The sequence below is a fragment of the Polypterus senegalus genome, chromosome 5 (genome assembly GCF_016835505.1).
Source record: "Polypterus senegalus isolate Bchr_013 chromosome 5, ASM1683550v1, whole genome shotgun sequence".
NCBI classification, from domain to species: domain Eukaryota; kingdom Metazoa; phylum Chordata; class Cladistia; order Polypteriformes; family Polypteridae; genus Polypterus; species Polypterus senegalus.
Window position 1 is genome coordinate 21873053 of NC_053158.1, and position 20080 is coordinate 21893132.

The window sequence follows — 20080 nt, forward strand, 5'->3', positions numbered from 1 at the left end:
TGCCACAAGTGAAAAGATGTATTAATTCATACATTTACAATCATAAATTATAATCACAAGAGCAATTCAATTTAAACAAATTAACCAAGAATAAAAAATCATTGCAGAGCAAAGTTTTTTTTTTTTCATCAATTAGACAAATATTCACAGAATAGATAAATGTTCAGTTTCCTCTTAAATACATTGAGGGAGTCAGCACTATGGATGGAGCTGGGCAGCCCTTTCTACCAAGTAGGAACTGAGTGGGTGAGGAGGAGTATAACACCTCGCCAGTGTCTCCATATACTCAGATGCTGACCCACTGACTACTCTATAGGCAAGCGTCAGTGTTTTGACCTTAATGTGTGCTGCTACAGGAAGCCAATGTAGCGACCTGAAGATAGGAGTGACAGCTGGTTAAATACAAAACTGGCTTTGATAGCACATGTGGCTGCTCCTGCCAGAAGCGAGATTGCAGTAGTACAGACACAACAAGACCAAAGACTCGACCACATGTTGAGCTGCATACTCTGTTAGATAAGGTCATGTGGATGTTGTACAGTGTGAACCTGCATGAACAAAAAATGGGAGAAATGTGGCCAGAAAAAGATAGCTACTAATCAATTACCACCCCAAGGTGGCGTACTGACTTGGCAGGTGTTAGCAGCAGTGAGCCAACCTGTGCAGAGATGAGGAGATAAACAGACTGGCTGGCTGAGATCACAAGACAATCTTCATCCACATCATCAATATGCTATATCATTGCTTCGGCCTGCTAGTGGTCCCTGTGTCTTCTGGTTTCTCTTTTTATACTGATCAGCCTCAGCATTTAAACCACCTGCCTAATACTGTGTAGATGACCCTTGTGCAGCCAAAACAGCTTTGACTGTCAAGACATGGACTCTAAGTGTCCTCTGAAGGTGTAGTGTAGTGGCAGTTACCAAGACTTTAGCAGTAGTTCCTTCACGTCCTGTAAGTTGCGAAGTGGGGCCTCCATGGATCAGACTTGTTTTCCAGTAAAATCCATTGATGCTCAATTTGGATTTGGAAGCTAAGTCAACACCTTGAACTTCTTGTCAAGTTCCTCAAACCATTTCTGAACAATTTTTGCAGTGTAGCAGGGTGTATTACCCTGCTAAAACAGCCCACAGCCATCAAGGAATACTGTTGCTATAAAGGGGTGTAAGTGGTCTGCCACAATTTTTAGGTAGGTGGTACATGTCAAACTAACATCCACATGAATGCCAGGACCCAAGGCTTCCCAGCAGAATATTTCCCAGAGCATCACACTGCCCCCCACCAGCTTGCCTTCTTCCAATAGTGCATCCTGCTGCCATCTATTCCCTAGATAAACAAAGCACACACACCCAGCTGTCTACATGATCTAAAGGAAAATGTGATTCAGCAGGCCAGGCCACCTTCTTCCAGTGCTTTCTGGTCCAGGTCTGATGCTCACATGTCCATTGCAGGTGCTTTCAGCTGTGGACAGGGGCAGCATGGGCACTCTGACTGGCCTGCGGCTACACAGCAAATTGTAATGCACTGTGTTCTTACACCTTTCTCCCATTGACAGCATCACATTTTTTAGCAATCTGTGCAACAGTACCTCTTCTGTGAAATTGGCTGACCTTCACTCCCCATGCACAGTAATGTGCCTTGGGCACCCATGATCCTATCAATAATTCACCTCTTGTCCTTCTTTGGACCATTTTTGGCAGGTACTAACTACTGCATACTGGGTACACACCAGAAGACCTGCCATTTTGGAGATGCTCTAACCCAGACCAGAGAATCTTGTCTGGTCTGAGCGTCCTTTAAGTGCCTTCTTACAAACTTCAAGTGGGCTTCTATTTGTCTGAGGAGAGGATTCTTTCTGTCCACTCTTAATAAAGCCCAGATTGGTGGAGTTTTGCAGTGAAGGCTGTTTTTCTAGGAGCTTTTCTTATCTCCAACCAGGTTCTCTGGAGTTCAGCCTGCCTCTTACCATGGTCATTCACCTCCAGTTACTCAGTTTGGTTGGGTGGATAGGATTAGAAAGAGTCATGGTTGTTCCAAACCTATTCCATTTAGGAATTATGAAGGCCTCTTTGCTCTTGAAATCTTTCAATGCATGCTGTGGCCTTCTGTAGATCTGTGCCTTGACACAAGCCAGTCTCTGAGCTCTGCAGGCAATTCCTTCGACCTCATAGCTTGGGTTTTACTCTCACACATATTGTCAACTGTAAGATCTTCTGAAGACAGGTGTGTGCCTTTCCTAATCAAGTTCAGTCGGTTGAATTGTCTACAGGTGGTCTGCAAACAAGGTGTAGAAACATCTTGATGGTGATCAACAGAATAGGGTGCACCAGAGCCAGATTTCAAGTGTCATAGCAAAAGGTCTGAATACTGGTGTCAATTTGATGTTTTACTTTTTATTTTTACTTGATGAGGGAAATAATAAATGATTTTAGCCCAAGATGGCAACATACAAAAATGCACAGTGTAAAAAGTGGAGGGGTCCAAAAGCTTTCTGAATGCACTGAACAATTGTAATATAATGTAAAGTCATGTATGCCAGACTATACTCACCATAATGAAAGACTTTCATAAAGTTTTAGGCCCAGCTTTATACTTTATTTGTGTAAATCCTATCATAGTTTTAAAGTTGCCATTTCCAAGACTTGTAAATTAATTGAATAATGATTTATTATTTTTACCATTACCTATAAATTTTACTTTGTTTAATTTCTGCATTTATTCATATTTCTCCTAGTTTTTGATTCAGGGCAGCATGAAAGTCTTTAACTGTGCTGTTTAACCTCTCACAATAAAAATGACTAATGGCTGGTTCCAGGTGTTGTAAATTACAACTGGGATCCATTTTTAAAATCTCCTCATTCAGCTACTGGATGTCCAGACAAGTGCGAGCGTATCTAGGCATTATTAAGCAGAAGAAACCATCTTTTTTTGTGTCGCCAATCAGACTCACACCATACCCACACCAACAGTAACTGTCACAGATGAATTTGTAGCAAATAGTTGGTCTACCATACATGACTTTAGGATTTGGAAAGAAGTAGAGATATCAGTAGAGATTCTCAGACTATGCAAATATTGCTGAGAGATACTATGGATTGAAAAGTTTCTACAGACCTAACTGTAGAGAATGTTAAGAGGTCCTTGCCATCTACAGTTACTCCAGTAAACAACATACAGCATCGAATGGATCATAGTTTAAGTCCACAACAAAACACCTGACGTGGTCAGCAGGACGTGCACTCCACACAGGTGAAGTATAGTGCCAGTGCTGAGCAGATGGTGGCAGCTGACTGAGAAAGACAGCTTACAGAAAGTCCCAGATGTTTCAGGTTTGTGACTGACCACCGTCAATTGCCACAGTGCAAAATGTGTGATCTGGGATGGATTGTGGTGTAATTTCACGACAAAAAACTTGATGTAGTCAACAGGATTTGCACAGTGGACAGGTGGAGTATAGTGGCAGTGCCACGCTGATGTTTCTTGCTGAATGAAACTGACAGCTCAGCTGATGCCACCGTGAAGCACTCCACTTGTCCAAGATGTCATGGCTTCACGGTTGACCAGAGGTGGTTACCAATGTGCAAAATGTGTGACCTGGGATGGATCATGGTGCAACCCACTACAAAACACTTGGTGTAGTTGTCAGGATATCTGTGGTGGATGGGTGGAGCATATTGGTGGTTCTGTGTAGAAGATGCAGGCTGATGTCACCAGGAAGTGCTGCACTTGTAGTGCTTACAGGAAATCCCAGGTGTTGTAATTTCATACTTCCATCCATCCATTTTCCAACCCGCTGAATCCGAATACAGGGTCACGGGGGTCTGCTAGCGCCAATCCCAGCCAACACAGGGCACAAGGCAGGAACCAATCCTGGGCAGGGTGCCAACCCACCGCGGGACACACACAAACACCAAGCACACACTAGGGCCAATTGAGAATCGCCAATGCACCTAACCTGCATGTCTTTGGATTGTGGGAGGAAACCGGAGCACCCGGAGGAAACCCACGCAGACACGGGGAGAACATGCAAACTCCACGCAGGGAGGACCAGGGATGCGAACCCGGGTCTCCTAACTGTGAGGCAGCAGCGATACCACTGCGCCATCGTGCCGCCCTAATTTCATACTTGACTACTGGCATTGTAAAATGCATCCTGGGATAAATTGTGATGTGATTCCATTACAAAACACTTTATTATAATGTTTGATCTCATTATATAATACGCCACCGTGGCTGTCCGTTTGTCTGTCCAGAAATTTAAATCACCTGTAGCTCACAAACCATTTGAACTAATGACCTGAAATTTGGAACACATATACTACATGATGTCTACTATTCGCTTTCGAGATGATGATTGACCTCCAAGGTTATTCCTCTTTTTATTTATTTTTTTATTTAATTGTAGAACCAACTTTCGGCAGCGGCCTGCAGGTTGGTCACCGTCCCTACCACCTTCGCCGTCACTTCCCCTACCTCTTCATATCTTAAATCATTCTTGAGGCAGATTGAAGACTTAAGTGCCAGCTTTAGTGAAAATTAAGGAAAACGTACTAAGTAAATGCAACACAAACACTGACTTAATCAGTTTTAATGTGAAAAGATGGTGACGAAAGAAGAGAAGAAGCGGGCCGCCTGGGTGGAGAAAAGAAGAGCTGCTCAGGAAGCAGCAAGCGCATCAACTTCTGAGCAAACGAATGCTCAACGTACAGAGAAAGAGGATGAAAAATAGGAATGCTTAAGTGAAGTATAGTCACTGCATGTTATCGTGCAGTGCACCATTAATGGTATTAAATATTATATTTGTTATATTAAAATATGTTGGTTTGTGGAATACAATGAAAAAGGCAGCTATTGGAGGTCAATGAGAGATCAAGAGGGAAGTGTATGCAAACATTTTTATATACAAACCTTTTTTGTTATGAAATGTTTTGATGATTGTAAAGAGTTATTAATTCCAATATTCACGTTTTTCCCCATTTTGAGCATCACTCATGTAACATAAATGAATGAATTCTTACATAGATATTTGAAAGCTGAATTAGATGACATGTAATTTTATTTCTGTTATCCTTTTTTTGCTTCCTATAGTGGCCTCTCTTTCATTTGTTAAACTTGTTTACAGCCATAGAAAATGATGGTTTAATGACAGATGATCACTTATGAGTGCTGCAGCCTCTGAGATTGCTGCAGTCATCTTCAATGAAAATAATTTCAGTGCTGCAGGAAAGTAATGATCAACCTGGGAAGCATTTGTAAAACACGTTCAGGAGGCAGTGGTTGTAGATTGATCCTTATGAGACCCTTGTAATGAAGCAAAATAGCACATAGGTGTTTTTACAAGCTGTGATAGTTTGTACACTCTGGAGCTGATCTTAAAAATATGTATATATTTATATTACTTTGCACAAAATGTACTGAAGTCTCATCATAGAAAATGTGCAGTTAATTAGAATGTCGAGTAATGAAGATTTATTTTTTTAGAAAATGTTATTAACAACAACTTAAAAAAAATGAACCATTGGGAAGATGCTGGCTTGTTGTGGAATGAATACAATTTTTAAATAAGGTGGCAATTTCTGAACTTTCAAATTGAATACATGGGTTATGGTCATAGGTTTCCATGTAGCATACGCACACATATACCGTGGTTTTTGTTTTTATTTAATTAAACTTTTTTATCAGTTTTATACTGTATTACGAACGCAAAACATGCATACAGTGAATCACTTTTGTTATCTTATTAAATAATCATTCTAATAATATTGTTTACCTAGCCTATATATAAGCACAAACTAAAGGAAGCAGCAGGTATGGATGTTCTCTTTTCTTCTATTTCTGTCCTTTACTATCAATTTTCTGTTGTTTGTACACAGCCGAGCACACTTCTAAGAAGCTGTTACTGATTCGGGGCTCTGTTTTCATTTAGTCCACTTGTAAGATGGTTTCTCTCATTTCTTCAGACTGCATTGCTGCATGGAATGGAGAAGATATAAGCACTCATCTTCTCCAGGTTTGTAATAAAAACCTCATGTTTATGGAGTACTCTATAAGAGTGTGAAAATGACAATTTTTTATTACAATTGCAAATAGTCAGTCAGTAGGTCAGACATTTTCCAGCCCACTGTATCCTAACTATAGGCCAATCCCAGCCAACACAGGGCACAAGGCAGGAACAAATCCCGGGGAAGGTCAATCGAAAATATTTAGACTTTAAACATTTAAACATTATAATATTTTAAATATATGCCACAACTGTTCTTGTCTATTACATATTTATTAAGCAAATATTACATTTCTTATACACAACCCAAATTAAGTCTGCTTACGCTAATTTAAACTTTGTTTCTTTTTTTGTACCATTCTGTCTGCAGAGCATGAGAAGCTTTTTAATGATAAGGATCAGGAGAAAAGATGTGGTAAAAAGACATGCCCAGTTAGTAACTTGGAAGTCAAAACAATCCTAGATAACAAATTCTAAATTCAAACCAAACATCGAAAAATGTTTCCATCTGGATGCTAGGGTTAGGAATAAAAATTGTGAAATAGGCAAAACATCTAAACAAAGAGTCATAAAAATCAAAAATGATAATAAGAATACCAAAAAAAGGGTCTAAACTTAAGAAAACTGGCCTTATCAACCTATTTTTTGTCTGAAGGTACAGTATATGCCAGCAACAGCAGTGTGCCCGGCACATGTGAATAAGTTTATAGCTGTAATGCTAATGATGAAGATAACTTTGTGTGTAAGGCAATGGATTATTGAAAAATAAACGCACAATTCAAGAAACCAAAGGCCTGACAGGACTAAGTTAGTCATTAAACCAGGCTAATGCAGTTTCAGCTACTGGCACATTTTTCTAGTAAAACAGTAACAGTGGTCAGTTCAGTGAGATATGCAAAGAAGCGGTGAAAATGGACAGTCCGTCCAAAGAGGTAAAGAGATCTGGTGCATATTATTATACCAAACCAAATGACCAACCCATGTATCAACTAAAAAACATAATGTCTAGTTAGGTTTCAACCCGTTTTAGGTGGGTAGTGCTGCTAGTTATCTTATAAACCGATTTGGAAACCTGGAACACTTTTTAGCTGCTTATCTTACTTTGTGTTTAAAGTTGGGCTGGAGTAGGAATGCTGACTCCTGGTGGGGTGTCAGCTTATATGTGCTTGAAGCCGCAACAGGCGAGGTTTGAGTGAAGTGGCCTCATGAGTCTTCTGGTGCTTTTCACTCCTTTCTAAATGAGGACAAAGATATTTGAGACACTCCTGAAGATCTCATGTATGAGAGAATAAAAGAGTATATGTCTATTTGCATAGTTATTTACTTCATCGTTACACTGATGAAAAAGAAGTCTTACAAGACTCTGCACAAGTGTTCAGACAAAAATGAATCCAGGTCAAAGAAATTATATGCATTTATAAAATGTACGTATGGATTAATGGGGATTGTGGAAGAGAGGTGAAAAAGAGAGTGCAAGCAGGGTAGAATGGGTGAAGAAGACTGTCAGGAGTGATTTGTGAGAGGCGAATATCAGCAAGAGTGAAAAGGAAGGCCTACAGGGCGGTAGTGAGACCAGCTATGTTATATGGGCTGGAGACGGTGGCACTGACCAGAAAGCAGGAGACAGAGCTGGAGGTGGCAGAGTTAAAGATGCTAAGATTTACATTGGGTGTGACGAGGATGGACAGGATTAGAAATGAGGACATTAGAGGATCAGCTCAAATTGGATGGTTGGGAGACAAAGTCAGAGAGGCAAGATTGCGTTGGTTTGCAGAGAAGAGATGCTGGGTATATTGGGAGAAGGGTGCTAAGGATAGAGCTGCCAGGTAAGAGGAAAAGAGGAAGGCCTAAGAGAAGGTTTAGGGATGTGGTGAGAGAGGACATGCAGGTGATGGGTGTCACAGAGCAAAATGTAGAGGACAGGAAGTTATGAAACAAGATGATCCCCTGTGGCAACCCCTAATAGGAGCAGCCGAAAGAAGAAGAAGAAAATGTATGTATGGGTGAATGCTAATAAACAGGTATCAGAATCTTTAACTTGTTTATGAGCATTCTCCATTAATTTCATACTGAGCACCACCTTTACAAACTGTCTCTACAGTACTATTTACCTGTTATTGTCCATTTTACTAATGGCCTTGTCATTTAGATGACCTACATTTTGCAAGTAACTTACAATGAATTCTTAAAGAAATGTTTTATTTTTTTTTTCTTTTGTAATTTGAAGCCTTTTTGAGTGACAGACATAATAAGGCCACAGCACTTGAACTTTCTTAGGTACAAAATGGAATTATAAAAAGTGCATTTATAATGCCACTAATAATTTGAATTATGTGTCATTCAGATAAAACACTCATAAAGGTCAAAATCATCTAGCAGGTCAAGGTTTTTAATACACTATCAGGTTAAGAAGATCAGGATACAGCAGATGTAGATTTAATATTAAACCTTCAAAGCCATACTCTGTATGCCATAACTTACATTGTGCAGTGGATTATTAAGAACTGTGCATATTCTTTAGAACACCTGTACACCTGTTTATCCATGCAATTATCTAATCAGCCAATCATGTGGCTGCAGCTCAACACATAAAAACATAAAGATACAGGTCAGGAGAATCAGTTAATACTCACATCACACATCAGAATGTTGAACAAATGTTATGTCAGCGATTTGAACCTTGGCATGATTGTTGGTGCCAGACGGGCTGAGATTTTCATGCATCCAGTGCAGACAGACATCCAGTGAATGGCAGTTCTGAGGAAGGAAATAACTTGTTGGTGAGAAATAGCGGAGAAGAATGGGCAGACTGGTTCATGCTGACAGAAATGCTATGGTAACTTAGATGACCACTCTGTACAAATGGAGTGAGCAGAAAATTATCTCAGAACACACAGCACGTTGAACCTTCAGGTTGAACCACTCCAATCAGCCAAGAACAGAAATGTGGATGTGCAGTGGGTACAGACTCATCAAAATGGGAATGTTGAACCCTGGGAAAACCTAGTCTGGTCTGATGAATCTCGATTTCTGCTAAGCCACGAGGATAGAAGGGTTAGAATTTGAAGCCAACAGCAGGAATCAATGCACCCAACCTGCCTTGTGTCATCAGTCCATACTGGAGTGGTGTAATGGTGTGGGGAATATTTTCTTAGCACAAATTAGACCTGTTAATACCAATCAAGCCCCACTTGAATGCCACAGTCTATATGACTTTTGCTGCTGACCATTTACATCCCTTCACGTGCACAATTTACCCACCTTTAATGGCAATTTCTAGTGTGATAATGCATCATATCACAATGCAAAAGTTGTCTCAAACTGGTTTCATGAAAATGAGTTCAATGTTCTTCAGTGGCCTTCTCAGTCATCGGATCCGAATCCAATAGAACACCTTAGGGATGAGGTAGACTGGGAGATTCACAGCAGGAATGTGTAGCTGATAAATCTGTGCACTCGAGTCGACATGGACCAGAATCTCAAAGCAATGATTCCATTATTTTGTGGAGTTTATGCCATGAAGAACTGAGGCTGTTTTGAGAGCAAAAGGAGACCCTGCCTAGTATTGGCAGAATTTGCTCAGTGTATATTTTTATATAGTTTTTTTTTTTTATATATTTCTCAAAAGGCCAAGTAAGGAGACAAATGAGCCAGCCACACACAGGAAAAGCCGCAGGGCCAGATAGAGTTGATCCTCGGGTTCTTGAGGCCTGTGCTGACCAACTTTATGGTGTCCTCTGGTAGCTGTTCAATTTGCTTCTAAGGCTCCAGAAAGTTCTGCTTCTATGGAAAACATTGTTCATATCCCAAAAATAGGTAGGCTCACATTCACCTAAAGAATACAGACCAGTTATGTCTCACTTGAAGACATTTGAGAGGCTGGTCCTGGACTATATGAATCCTCTTGTGCAGACCACCTGGGCCCACTGGAGTTTGCCTATTGGATAAAGACTGGATTGAAGGATGCAATTATATCTGTGCTTCTTTAAGGTTATTCACACCTGGAGTAAGCTAGCAGCCCTGTGAGGATTCTGTTTTTTGATTTGCCCGGGGACTTCAATACCATCCAGCTGTTCCTGTTAAGGGGTAAACTCAGAGATATGCAGGTAGCTAGGCCTATGGTCACCTATTAGTCATTTTCTAGCCCACTTTGTCCTGAACAGGGTTGCAAGAGTTGCTGGAGCCTATACCAGCCAGCATAGGGTGCACAGCAGAAGCAAACCCTGGACAGTGTTACAATCACATCACAGGACTAATACACACACACACACACACACACCAATCACACACTAGGGCTGCTAATCCACCTACCATATATTCTCGTGGATAAGTTCTCCTGCAGATAAGTCGGGACTTGATTTTACTGTATAATTTCTGGTATTTTATAATGTCGATCGTATAAGTTGAATGCGGAAAACTCACACTATTGGTCCAAGAGATTATAATATGTTAACACTCATCTAAGAGAGTAACCACGGAGCATACAGCCGTTTTTTTCTATATGGGTGCGGCAATGCACTGTATCAGTGTGTGCTCCTAACCCCTCTCTCTCTCTGTTGTGCCCACATGACCACATGGTAATATCCGAACTATTCCGAATAGACGTTTGCACTGATTTGTGTTTTTTGTATCTCACACCCTCGTAAGAGAATCCGTTATCTATGATAGAGTGTTCAATCAGAAGAAAATATGAAGCTGGTTTTAAATTAAAAGTCGATGAAGTGGCCAAAGAAATTGGTTACTGCACTGCTGCAACAAAATTTGATGCATCTGAGAAACTGGTGCAAGACTGGAGGAAGCAGGAAGATGTAAAGAAAAAAATAAAATTAGGTGTCGCATTTTTGAACAGGCATATAAGTCATGGTCTGATTTTATGATTGATTTTTCGGGTTTCAAGACCCAACTTATACGTGAGCATATATGGTAATTTGCATGTCTTTGGACTGTGAGAGAAAACCCACGTAGACACAGGGAAGCATCCAAACGCCACATAGGAGGACAAAAAGCCTGGTGTCTTTCCTGCAAGGCAGCAGCTCCACCTCTAGACCACCGTGCTACCCATTGAGCCTATGGTGTCCTGGGTAACGGACCATCTGTCAGGCAGACCGCAGTTTGTAAGACTCAAGGACTGTATTTCTGATAAGAATGTGAGAAACACTAGAGCACCACATTGAACAGTCCTGTCTCCTTCTCTCTTCACTCTGTTCAATTCAGACTATAAACACAACAGCAGGCCATATCACCTGCAGGAATTCTCAGATGATTCTGCACTTATGGGGTGCATTGATAAAAGGAATGAGACAGAGGAGAGGAGTCAGGTGGAGAATTTGTTTCTTTGTGCAAAAAGAATTTTCTGCAACTAAACATCAGCAAAACCAAGAAATTGCTTATTGACCTTCTCTGCACCAAAGAGCCTCTATGTTTGGTCACTGTTCAAGGAGTGGATGTAGAGGTGGTCATCTCCTACAAGTACTTGGGGGTCTCCACATCAATGACATGTTGGACTGGTCTCGGAACACAGATGAACTACATAAGAAAGGGCAGAGCTGGTTCTTTATCCTTAGGAGACTGTGTTCCTTTAAAGAGGCAGGTGACGTCCTTCACATCTTCTATAACTATGTGATGTCCAGTGTGAATTTCTACACTGTGGTGTGCTGGGCTGGTAACAGCACTTCAAGAGAGGCCCACTGAATTAACAAACTAATAAAAAAGCTAACTCAGTTTTAGGACACATTCTGGACCCCTGGAGGTCATAGCAAAGGAGAGAATTAAATCAAAACTGAATGTCATTATGACCAATGCTGCACATCCTCTTTCTGACACACCAACACTGAGGACGTTCAGCTAATGAATCGTTCAGCAAAAGTGTGTCAATAAAAACTGTGGGGGCTCCTTAATACAAACAGCAATATGCCTGACTAATGCCTCAATGGGACTGGGACTGACAAGTCAGAAGATTTATTTCTTTTTATATTCTCTTTCTTTTTGGTCATTCTGGTGTGTGTTCAGATAGTACTGTCTGAGTAGATATAGTTATTTATCTATCTATTTATGTATTTATTTCCTTAAAGAGCTTCTGTATAGAACAGGGGTCCCCAACTCTGGTTCCGGAGGGCTCCAGTGACTGCAGGTTTTCATTTTAACTCTTTTCTTAATTAGTGACCTGTTTTTACCGCTAATGAAATTCTTTGGAATTCATTTAAATTGACTTGCTCTTGTGGATGAAGACTTCTGACAAGACAGCAGATGTGGTTATAAAGCAGCTTTATTTTGCAGAGTCACAGTGAGAAGAGTTTCAGAAAAGCAGACAATCAAATATACATGACAGCGTCAGGGCTCTTCTGAACCCCATCTGTTGGGTGGGGTCCAGTTTTATACCCCTAGAATGCGTGATTTAATATCATTATGAAATGTAACAGTCAACACGTTTATTATACACAATCCTTGAGCCCCTTCAACGACCCTTGCGCAACTTCATTTCTTGGCCCCTTTTGTTATGGTGTTCAGATGTAAGCTAAGGGAAAACGTGATAAGGCAGACTCATGTGTGGAATGCTAAGGCCTTGAGTCCTTTGCACAAATATTTTTCTGTTTGCTAAAAGAAAGCATACTTTTACATGGTTTAGTAAAGCTTACTTCTCAGACATGAATTAGTACAAGAGAACGAAGAGAACATTCATTTTCCACACTCTTGAAGATTCAGACCCCTTAATTGTTTCTTTTTCCTTAATTAGCAGCCAAACAATAGTGAGATACAAAATGAGCCAAACCATGACCAGCAAACTGTGTCCATCGTGCAATATCTGAAAATAAAGAAAGGTGAAGGTCCCAGGAATGCTGATCTGCTCAGGTCCTCAAACCATTTTACCAGTGCTCTTAGAAAAGAGAAAATCAACAATTTCAGAAATGTCTGCTATTGCACAATGAGAGCAGCAACACGCCATGGAATTAAAGAACGGGTTTAATTAATAAGAAGACCCAGATCCTAATGAAGCAACTGCTTGGAGTGAAATTGGTTGGATTTTGAGGCCCAGACTTACTGTAGTTGGTCTTCTGTTGGCTCACACACTTCTCACTTAATTTCTCTTTGGTTGCCATTTAAAAAAGAAATGAAGTAATTCTGGAGAGAAGAGATTCAGGGGAACAAATCCTAAAAAACAAATCAATTAACATTCATTCAAAAGAATTTAATTAGCAGCAGAAACGGGTCACTAATTATGAAAAGGGATAGAATGAAAACCTGCAACCACTGGGGTCTGCCAGGACCGGAGCTGGGGACCCCTGATATAGAGCCACATTTCCCCCTGGGGACAAATAAATTTCTATCTACTATGTTTCCCTAAATATGTATTAATTTAGGATTTATATCATAATTAGGAGCACCTGAATAGTGTAGTGATAAAAACTATTGCCTCACATCTCCATGAATCCTGTCGATTCCCAGCCTGGTCCTTCTCTGAGTGGAGTTTGCTCATACTTCTCATTTCTTTCTGGTTACCCAAGTTCTCCATTAGAGACCTTTAGTTTAATTGATGACTTGAAACAGTCTGGATTTGTTTTTAAGGGGTAGGCTGTTCCTCTCCATGAGGGAGCTAAAAAAAGTAAGGTTTACCTTGTAAAACATGAAGGATGTGTTTCTGTATTGCTTGTGCTCCTGAATTGCCAAGGAAAGAACTGGGGCATTGCAGTCGTTCATTACATTAGATGGACTGCGATTATACCTTTTAATTTGTATGTTATAACCAACCATGGACCCCCCAGGAGTTTATTTTCTCCAGGGATGCTGCTGACTGGGGCTTTTCTTTTCCTTTCCTCTGTTGTCAACAAGCCATAGCTCAATGATAATGTTAATTAAATTACATTGTTGGGTTCCATTTATGTGAGTCACTTTGAAACTGTGTTTTCTTTCCGAGTATTACAAATCTCTGTCTCTGTCTTGTCTATGTGTAATTATTATGTAATTAGTATTTTTCAAAGTTTGTGATTACCTGTAGATTTGTTTCAGTACTCTGAACCTGCACTCTATGAAGGGTGCTATACAAAAACAAATGGAATTGAATTGAATTGGATTAGGTGGGTTTAGTAAAGGAACAATGAAGTATTGCTTATTTATATTTAACTAAAGCCTTTGTATGTACTTCAGTCCTCAAGACATGCATTCTGGCATTTGGCATTTACACATTGTGTCTAACAAATCTTTATTTAAAGACGTATGCATTAGCCTTATAAGTTACAATGAGTTAACTGTAAGTAAAAGTGTTAAAAAACTTTTACACTCATTTCAAATTTGTATGCCTTGAAGCGAAAGAGTGACACATTTTTATCCTCTTGTTACAGGAATCGGCTCTTCAGGCTGGAAATAGAGGACCTGTCACTGATCCAGGTGTGTGAAATATTGCTTGTTTTATTTCATCTTCTTCCCACAATAGATCTGAGGCAGCTAGAATGAATAAATTACTAGCTTCAATGGTGAATTGTTAGTGTGACGCCAATGGAATGCAGAAGAAAGCCTTTATGGACTACCAGGTCCTTCTGATCTTGTAACAACTAGAAATTAAGAAAAATCTCAGAAAGATCACAAGGTAAAACTTGTGGACATTTCCATAAATCTGGTCAAGTTTTTTGAGTTGCTCTGGGAACTCTTTGAACGATAAATTAGAAACCTATCAAGAATGTCAGCAGACCCCCTTGAAGACCAATTTTAAAATTTGTTGAAAAGTACCTGGGGGCGACACTTGTCTTCAGTTGTCACAATATGTATGTTTCTCTGCGTCTGTGTGTGTTTTCTTCGGCTTCTCTGAGATTTATTTCAAATGTAGGAAAACAAATGGGTCCAGTGTGTGCAAGTATGATTGTTTGTCCTGCTCTTTTATTGTGGTTGAATTGACTCTGATGCTGCCAGGATAGTTCTTGGCATCCAAAAACCCTGTAATACAATACACTGGTTTGCAATATGGACTAATGGATGCAAATGGTGACATTTACCGTTGGATTATATGGTGCTTGAGATGCTTAGCTCTAAGGAGCCGGGTTCTAATTACAGAATTTGTATGACTCTTTGTGTCTATGTAAAGGTTCCCTCAGGTCTTACCTCTCAAACTTGCTTGTTAGGTAGATAGGCCTAAAAAATATGATGACATTGTGTTATGTAGCACCAGAAATGTGAATGTGGAGAGTAAGGAGAAGGGCCTTGGAATATAGAGGATCGAAGATAAATAGGAAGAAGGCAGAATATATGAGGTTTAATGATGATCAGGATTCAAAAGTTAGCCTGTTGGGGGAACTACTGAAAAGAGTGGATGGATTTAAATATCTAGGATCAGTGGTAGCCCAAGATGGAGAATTAGATGCAGAAATAACCAATAAAGTGCAGAGGAGATGGAACAATTGGAAGAAAGAAAGTATCAGTATTGTGTTATTGAAGAATTAAGATGAAGGTTAATGCTAAGGATTTTAAGAAAGTGATAAAACCACCAATGATGTATGGAGCTAAGCATGGGCAGTAAAGGGAGCGCAGGAAAAGAAAGAAGATGTGGCAGAAGTGAGAACGTTGAGATGGTTGAGTGGAGTTAAAAAAAAAAGGACAGAATAGCAAATGAGACAATCGGGTACAACAAAATGAGGTACAACAAAAGTGGGAGAGATATCTAAGACAGTACAGAGAAGTAGGCAGAAGTGGTACGGACATGTGATGAGGAGAAACAATTATACGTGTAAAAGAGTGATGAGAATGGAAGTACTGGGGAAGTGAAAACAAGGGAGGCAAAGCGGATGTGGATGAATAAAATAACAGAATATCTGAAGGTGCAGGACTGAGCTGTATGGAGAAGGCTGATCAAGCAAATCAGCCCCACATAGAAGTGGAAGAAGATGCAATGGAGTGTCATTAGGTCCAGTGCTGTTTCCAAAATTGTGTATGTTCTGTATGTTTTACGGATAACTTCTAAATAGATGTTCTGAAATGTTTCTGCAATGAGAGAGAAAGGTTTCAGTTATTGATTTTTAATACATTTATAAAACTTTCCAAAATCATGTTTTCCCTTTGTCATTGTGGGTTATCCAGTGTAGATGGTGTGAAGATAACACAGACACACAAATTAAGGGTTGGGGATTCCGTCCCCTATACTGTAAACCACAATAATAAGCACTTCAACAACAGTCAGTTTTGAATGGTACAATCGACAAACAGTGGGTGCAACACGGGTGTATTTATGAGGTGGGAACGGAAGTAGGAATTCTGGGAAAGATGACGCGAAGGATCTTAGGATGGTGGTGACGTCATCTGCAAGGTTCCAGAGGTGAATAAAGAACCACAGAAGTGGCTTGGACGTCTGTAGTAGGTTTTTGAAATGAACTCAAGGTGCTGTGCTCTTTTGTTGTTCATCTTTCCTGTAGAAATAAAGAGAGAGCCATTAGTACACCGTCTCAGTCCCCTGTCTTGTGGTTTTGTGCTGTTCATGGCTGCAGGTTTAACCTTGAATCAAATTTGTATTTAGATAATTAGTAACTGCACCCTGCGGTGGTTTGGCTCCCTGCCCGGGGTTTTTTTTTCCTGCCTTGCGCCCTGTTGGCTGGGATTAGCTTCAGGAGACCCTCGTGACCCTGCAGTTAGGATATAGCGGGTTGGATAATGGATGGATGGATAATAAGTAACTGCCAAATCAATATGTATTTTTGGGTTTAATTTAAGTTGTTTGTTGCAATTCTGAGTTGCTTGTTTCATTTTTAAACCCCCGCATTAAGGTTTTAGTTGTTGCCAGTTTTCTTAACCAGCCATCCTTTAGTAATGAGGTGTAAATGACAATGGCTAACGTGTTTCCATTTAAATCTGTGTACTGTACATGCGTCATGAATTATCTGTGTTTTATGCTATGTTTTGAAATAAATAAAAGAGAAGGGAAGGGCCAAGAGATAATAATAATGACAATACATTTTATTTATATAGCACCTTTCCCATGCTCAAGGAACAAATTTGTTTCAGACCACAAAATGGGGATCTCTGAAAATAATAATAATAAAAAAAAAAATCTACAATGTGGTAAAGATTTCTCTTAGAAGAACAAAGGCACCAACAAGCCATATAATTGAATGCCAAGTTTCATGTTCTGATAGGCCTGATGCCCTAATTATGAAACTGGTTGGAGTGAAAATCTCATCACACCGTGGACCTCCAGGACCAAAGTTTGAGTACCCCTGCCATAAAGTGTGCAAAACGTGAAAGGGTCTGAATGCTTTCTGAATCCACTGTATGCTCGAGTCTCGTCCAGTCCAGTAAAGTTATCTAAAGCCTGCGTGTTTTTGTAAATGTGCCCCTGTGGTGGACTGTCGCACCCACTGGAGCTGACTTTAGAAAACCGATGGTTGGGTTCTGAAATATAATGTTAGAATTGTCATATGCATTATTTTGCTCTCTCTTGACAAAACCCTGTGTGGAGGACAGTGAAAATGATCTATTGACCTTCTAAAGACATCTTCATAGAATGATTTACTTTATTTAATACACCAAAAGAACTTGATGGGCTGAGTGGGTCACTTTTATTTGTAAAGTACTCTTATTTTCTTGAGCTGAACAATGACAGATTTGGCTACTCTCTTCTGTATTTCTATGGATTTTTATTAAGAGCCTTTGGACCATTCTCCATTTTGACTAGCATGAAATATGCTGAGTTTTCTAGCTGGAACACCTGGAACGACCAGGAGAGGGTAGCTGCCCTGGTCTGCATTGGGGGCCACGGGATCAGAGCTTAGAAACAACCCTGTTAGGGCCTGTGTCCACCAGCAGGGGGCACCCGGAAGGGTTATGGAGCCCTGGACTGCAGTACTTCCACCACAACCGGAAGAAATCCCAGGCATACCCGGAGTGCTTCTGGGTGGTCATGGAAGTGTCGCCAGAAGATCATTGCGAAGCACCTGGAACACATCCGGGGTGTTATAACAGGGGCCGCCTCACTCCATTAGTGGAGCTGGAGTCGGGAAGAAGAAGATGGAGCTTGTGTGAGGAGGAGTGAGGGTGACAGAGAAGAAGAAGAAAGAGAAAGAAAGCGACTGAGTTTTTGTCTAGAAGGTCATTGTGAGGTGCTGTATGCACTGCAGAAATATTAAATGTGTGTGTTTAGGACATCTGGTGTCTGTCTGTCTGTGTTCGGGGCTGAACCTCCACACCCTGTTAATCAGGTTATTGCAGACACGCTTCTTTTGAGGCAGGGAAATGTCATTTATGACCTGAAAGACTAAGTGACATGGCCGTGTCAAGGCTTGTGAGTCTGACCGCTGCCCTGGTTAATTATAAGAGCATTTATTGCCAAGCATCTGGGAGTCGGTGAATGACAGAGCAGAAAGTCAGTCATCTGAGCAACTTTCATATAAAGAAAAGAAGGGAAAAGGAAAGCAAAAGAAAGTGCAGCTCTATTTTTAATAAGGTCTAGCACTTGACGCTTATGGTGTTCTCATTATCGGCTTTTAACCCAAGGATTATTACACTTTAGTGGCAATTTTTTAAATGTATAATTGCCGTAATTTTAGGCAATTCTAGAGCCCCTTTAACACTACTCAACATGCAATACTGAAGATAATGCCAAATCATTACTGAAAGGTTGACGAATTCAGTTAAATGTTTTCAAAAATTACCAACACAGTGGGCTGGTGTTCATTGTTCATATTTAGCAAGACGATTGAGAGCCTAAGCCAAAAAAGACTTGGGTACCCTACATCACATTACATTTTCTTGAATGGCCGAAACATTTAGCCCACCAGGTCGAAGGACTGATGCTGGGACACTAATATGCAGCTCGGCCTCGTTCAAAGGATTCTGCCTAAGCCACTGAGTTTTAAAGTCATTTCAGAGGTTTGTCCAAAGAAAATCCAGTGCCAGAGTTGTGTGTTCCGGTGCCTGCTTTGAAGATAAAAGCCGAGCCGCTGCTTCTGAACTAACTGCAGTAGACCACGGTGAAAGGCTCAGCCTCAGAAATGAAAGGGTTTTCATCATCTGATACGGGTGGTAATTACACAAAAGGAGAAAATGGCAAAAATATCATTTTTAGATAAATAAGCTCAATTTTTCCGGCTTTACTTGAACTTGAATTGTTGGGGTATGCGTTGCTTTGCTGCTTTATGGTCATTTATCCATTACAAATTTGGAAAAGCAGAGGTCTATTCTAGCTTTTCTTGTGTTTTTAAGAACCACAGTGTCTGCAGGATTTTCTTGCTATTAATGGGACTTATTTTAACATTTTGGTGCACTCCAGCAGTTACTGTTATCATTTCGCTCCATTCTTTTATTAACTTCATAGCTTAATACAACACATTTAAAGTCAAAGTAAACTTTCTTGGTTTTGCTTGTTAAGGTTTACCTTTGTCTAACTTAACCATACATATTAAATTACTAAATAAAAAATGACTGGATTGTCAAAATTAATGGAATACTCCAGCCAAAAAATTATATTTTGTAGATGTTACTTATCTCTATGTAGTTTGTAGTGATGGCCAAGAGACACTTTTACTCTCATGTTTCCTTACAGAACAGAGACAACAAAGTTTATGATACACCATAAGCCAATAGTGACCAATGCTATCCAAAGATAAATGATGCAAAAAACATAAATGGAAAAAAGTCAAAATAAAAAAATCTCACATTATTCATGTTGCACAATTCACATGTCAGTTATCTAGTTGTATGCTTGAAACATGCAAAACACACAACTTTTGTTCCTGTAATATTATTAAAAAGTTACCTCGGGGAAAAAGGGTGCTCTTCATAAACAGCAAACTTTCTCATCTTTTTTTTATTTAAAATGCAAAGGTGCATTACCACCACCTACTGAACTGGAGTCGGGATAGTGAACCCAGTGCCTACCATTGTGAAATTCCCCTTGGAAATAATAAAGTTTATCTAATCTAATCTGATCTAATCTAATCTGGTCTAATTTAGTCTGGTCTAATCTAATCTAGTTTGGCCTAATCTAGTCTAATCTAATCTGGCCTAATCTGGTCTGGTCTAATCTGATCCAATCTAATCTCGTCTAGTCTAATCTAATATGACTTAATATAATCTAATCTGGTCTCTCTTAATCTATTCTAGTCTAAT

The 20080-nt window shown here is 40.0% G+C and overlaps 1 protein-coding gene across 1 annotated transcript in view; it reads left to right on the forward strand.

Annotated features, from left to right (window-relative positions):
* The window catches only part of sema5a (sema domain, seven thrombospondin repeats (type 1 and type 1-like), transmembrane domain (TM) and short cytoplasmic domain, (semaphorin) 5A), a 788567-nt gene that overhangs the window by 354911 nt on the left and 413576 nt on the right, over window positions 1–20080 (forward strand). Inside the window, exon 4 of the mRNA XM_039754371.1 lies at window positions 14335–14380. Within this exon, the coding sequence (XP_039610305.1) occupies window positions 14335–14380 (46 nt within the window). The remainder of the gene's footprint in view (window positions 1–14334; window positions 14381–20080) is intronic.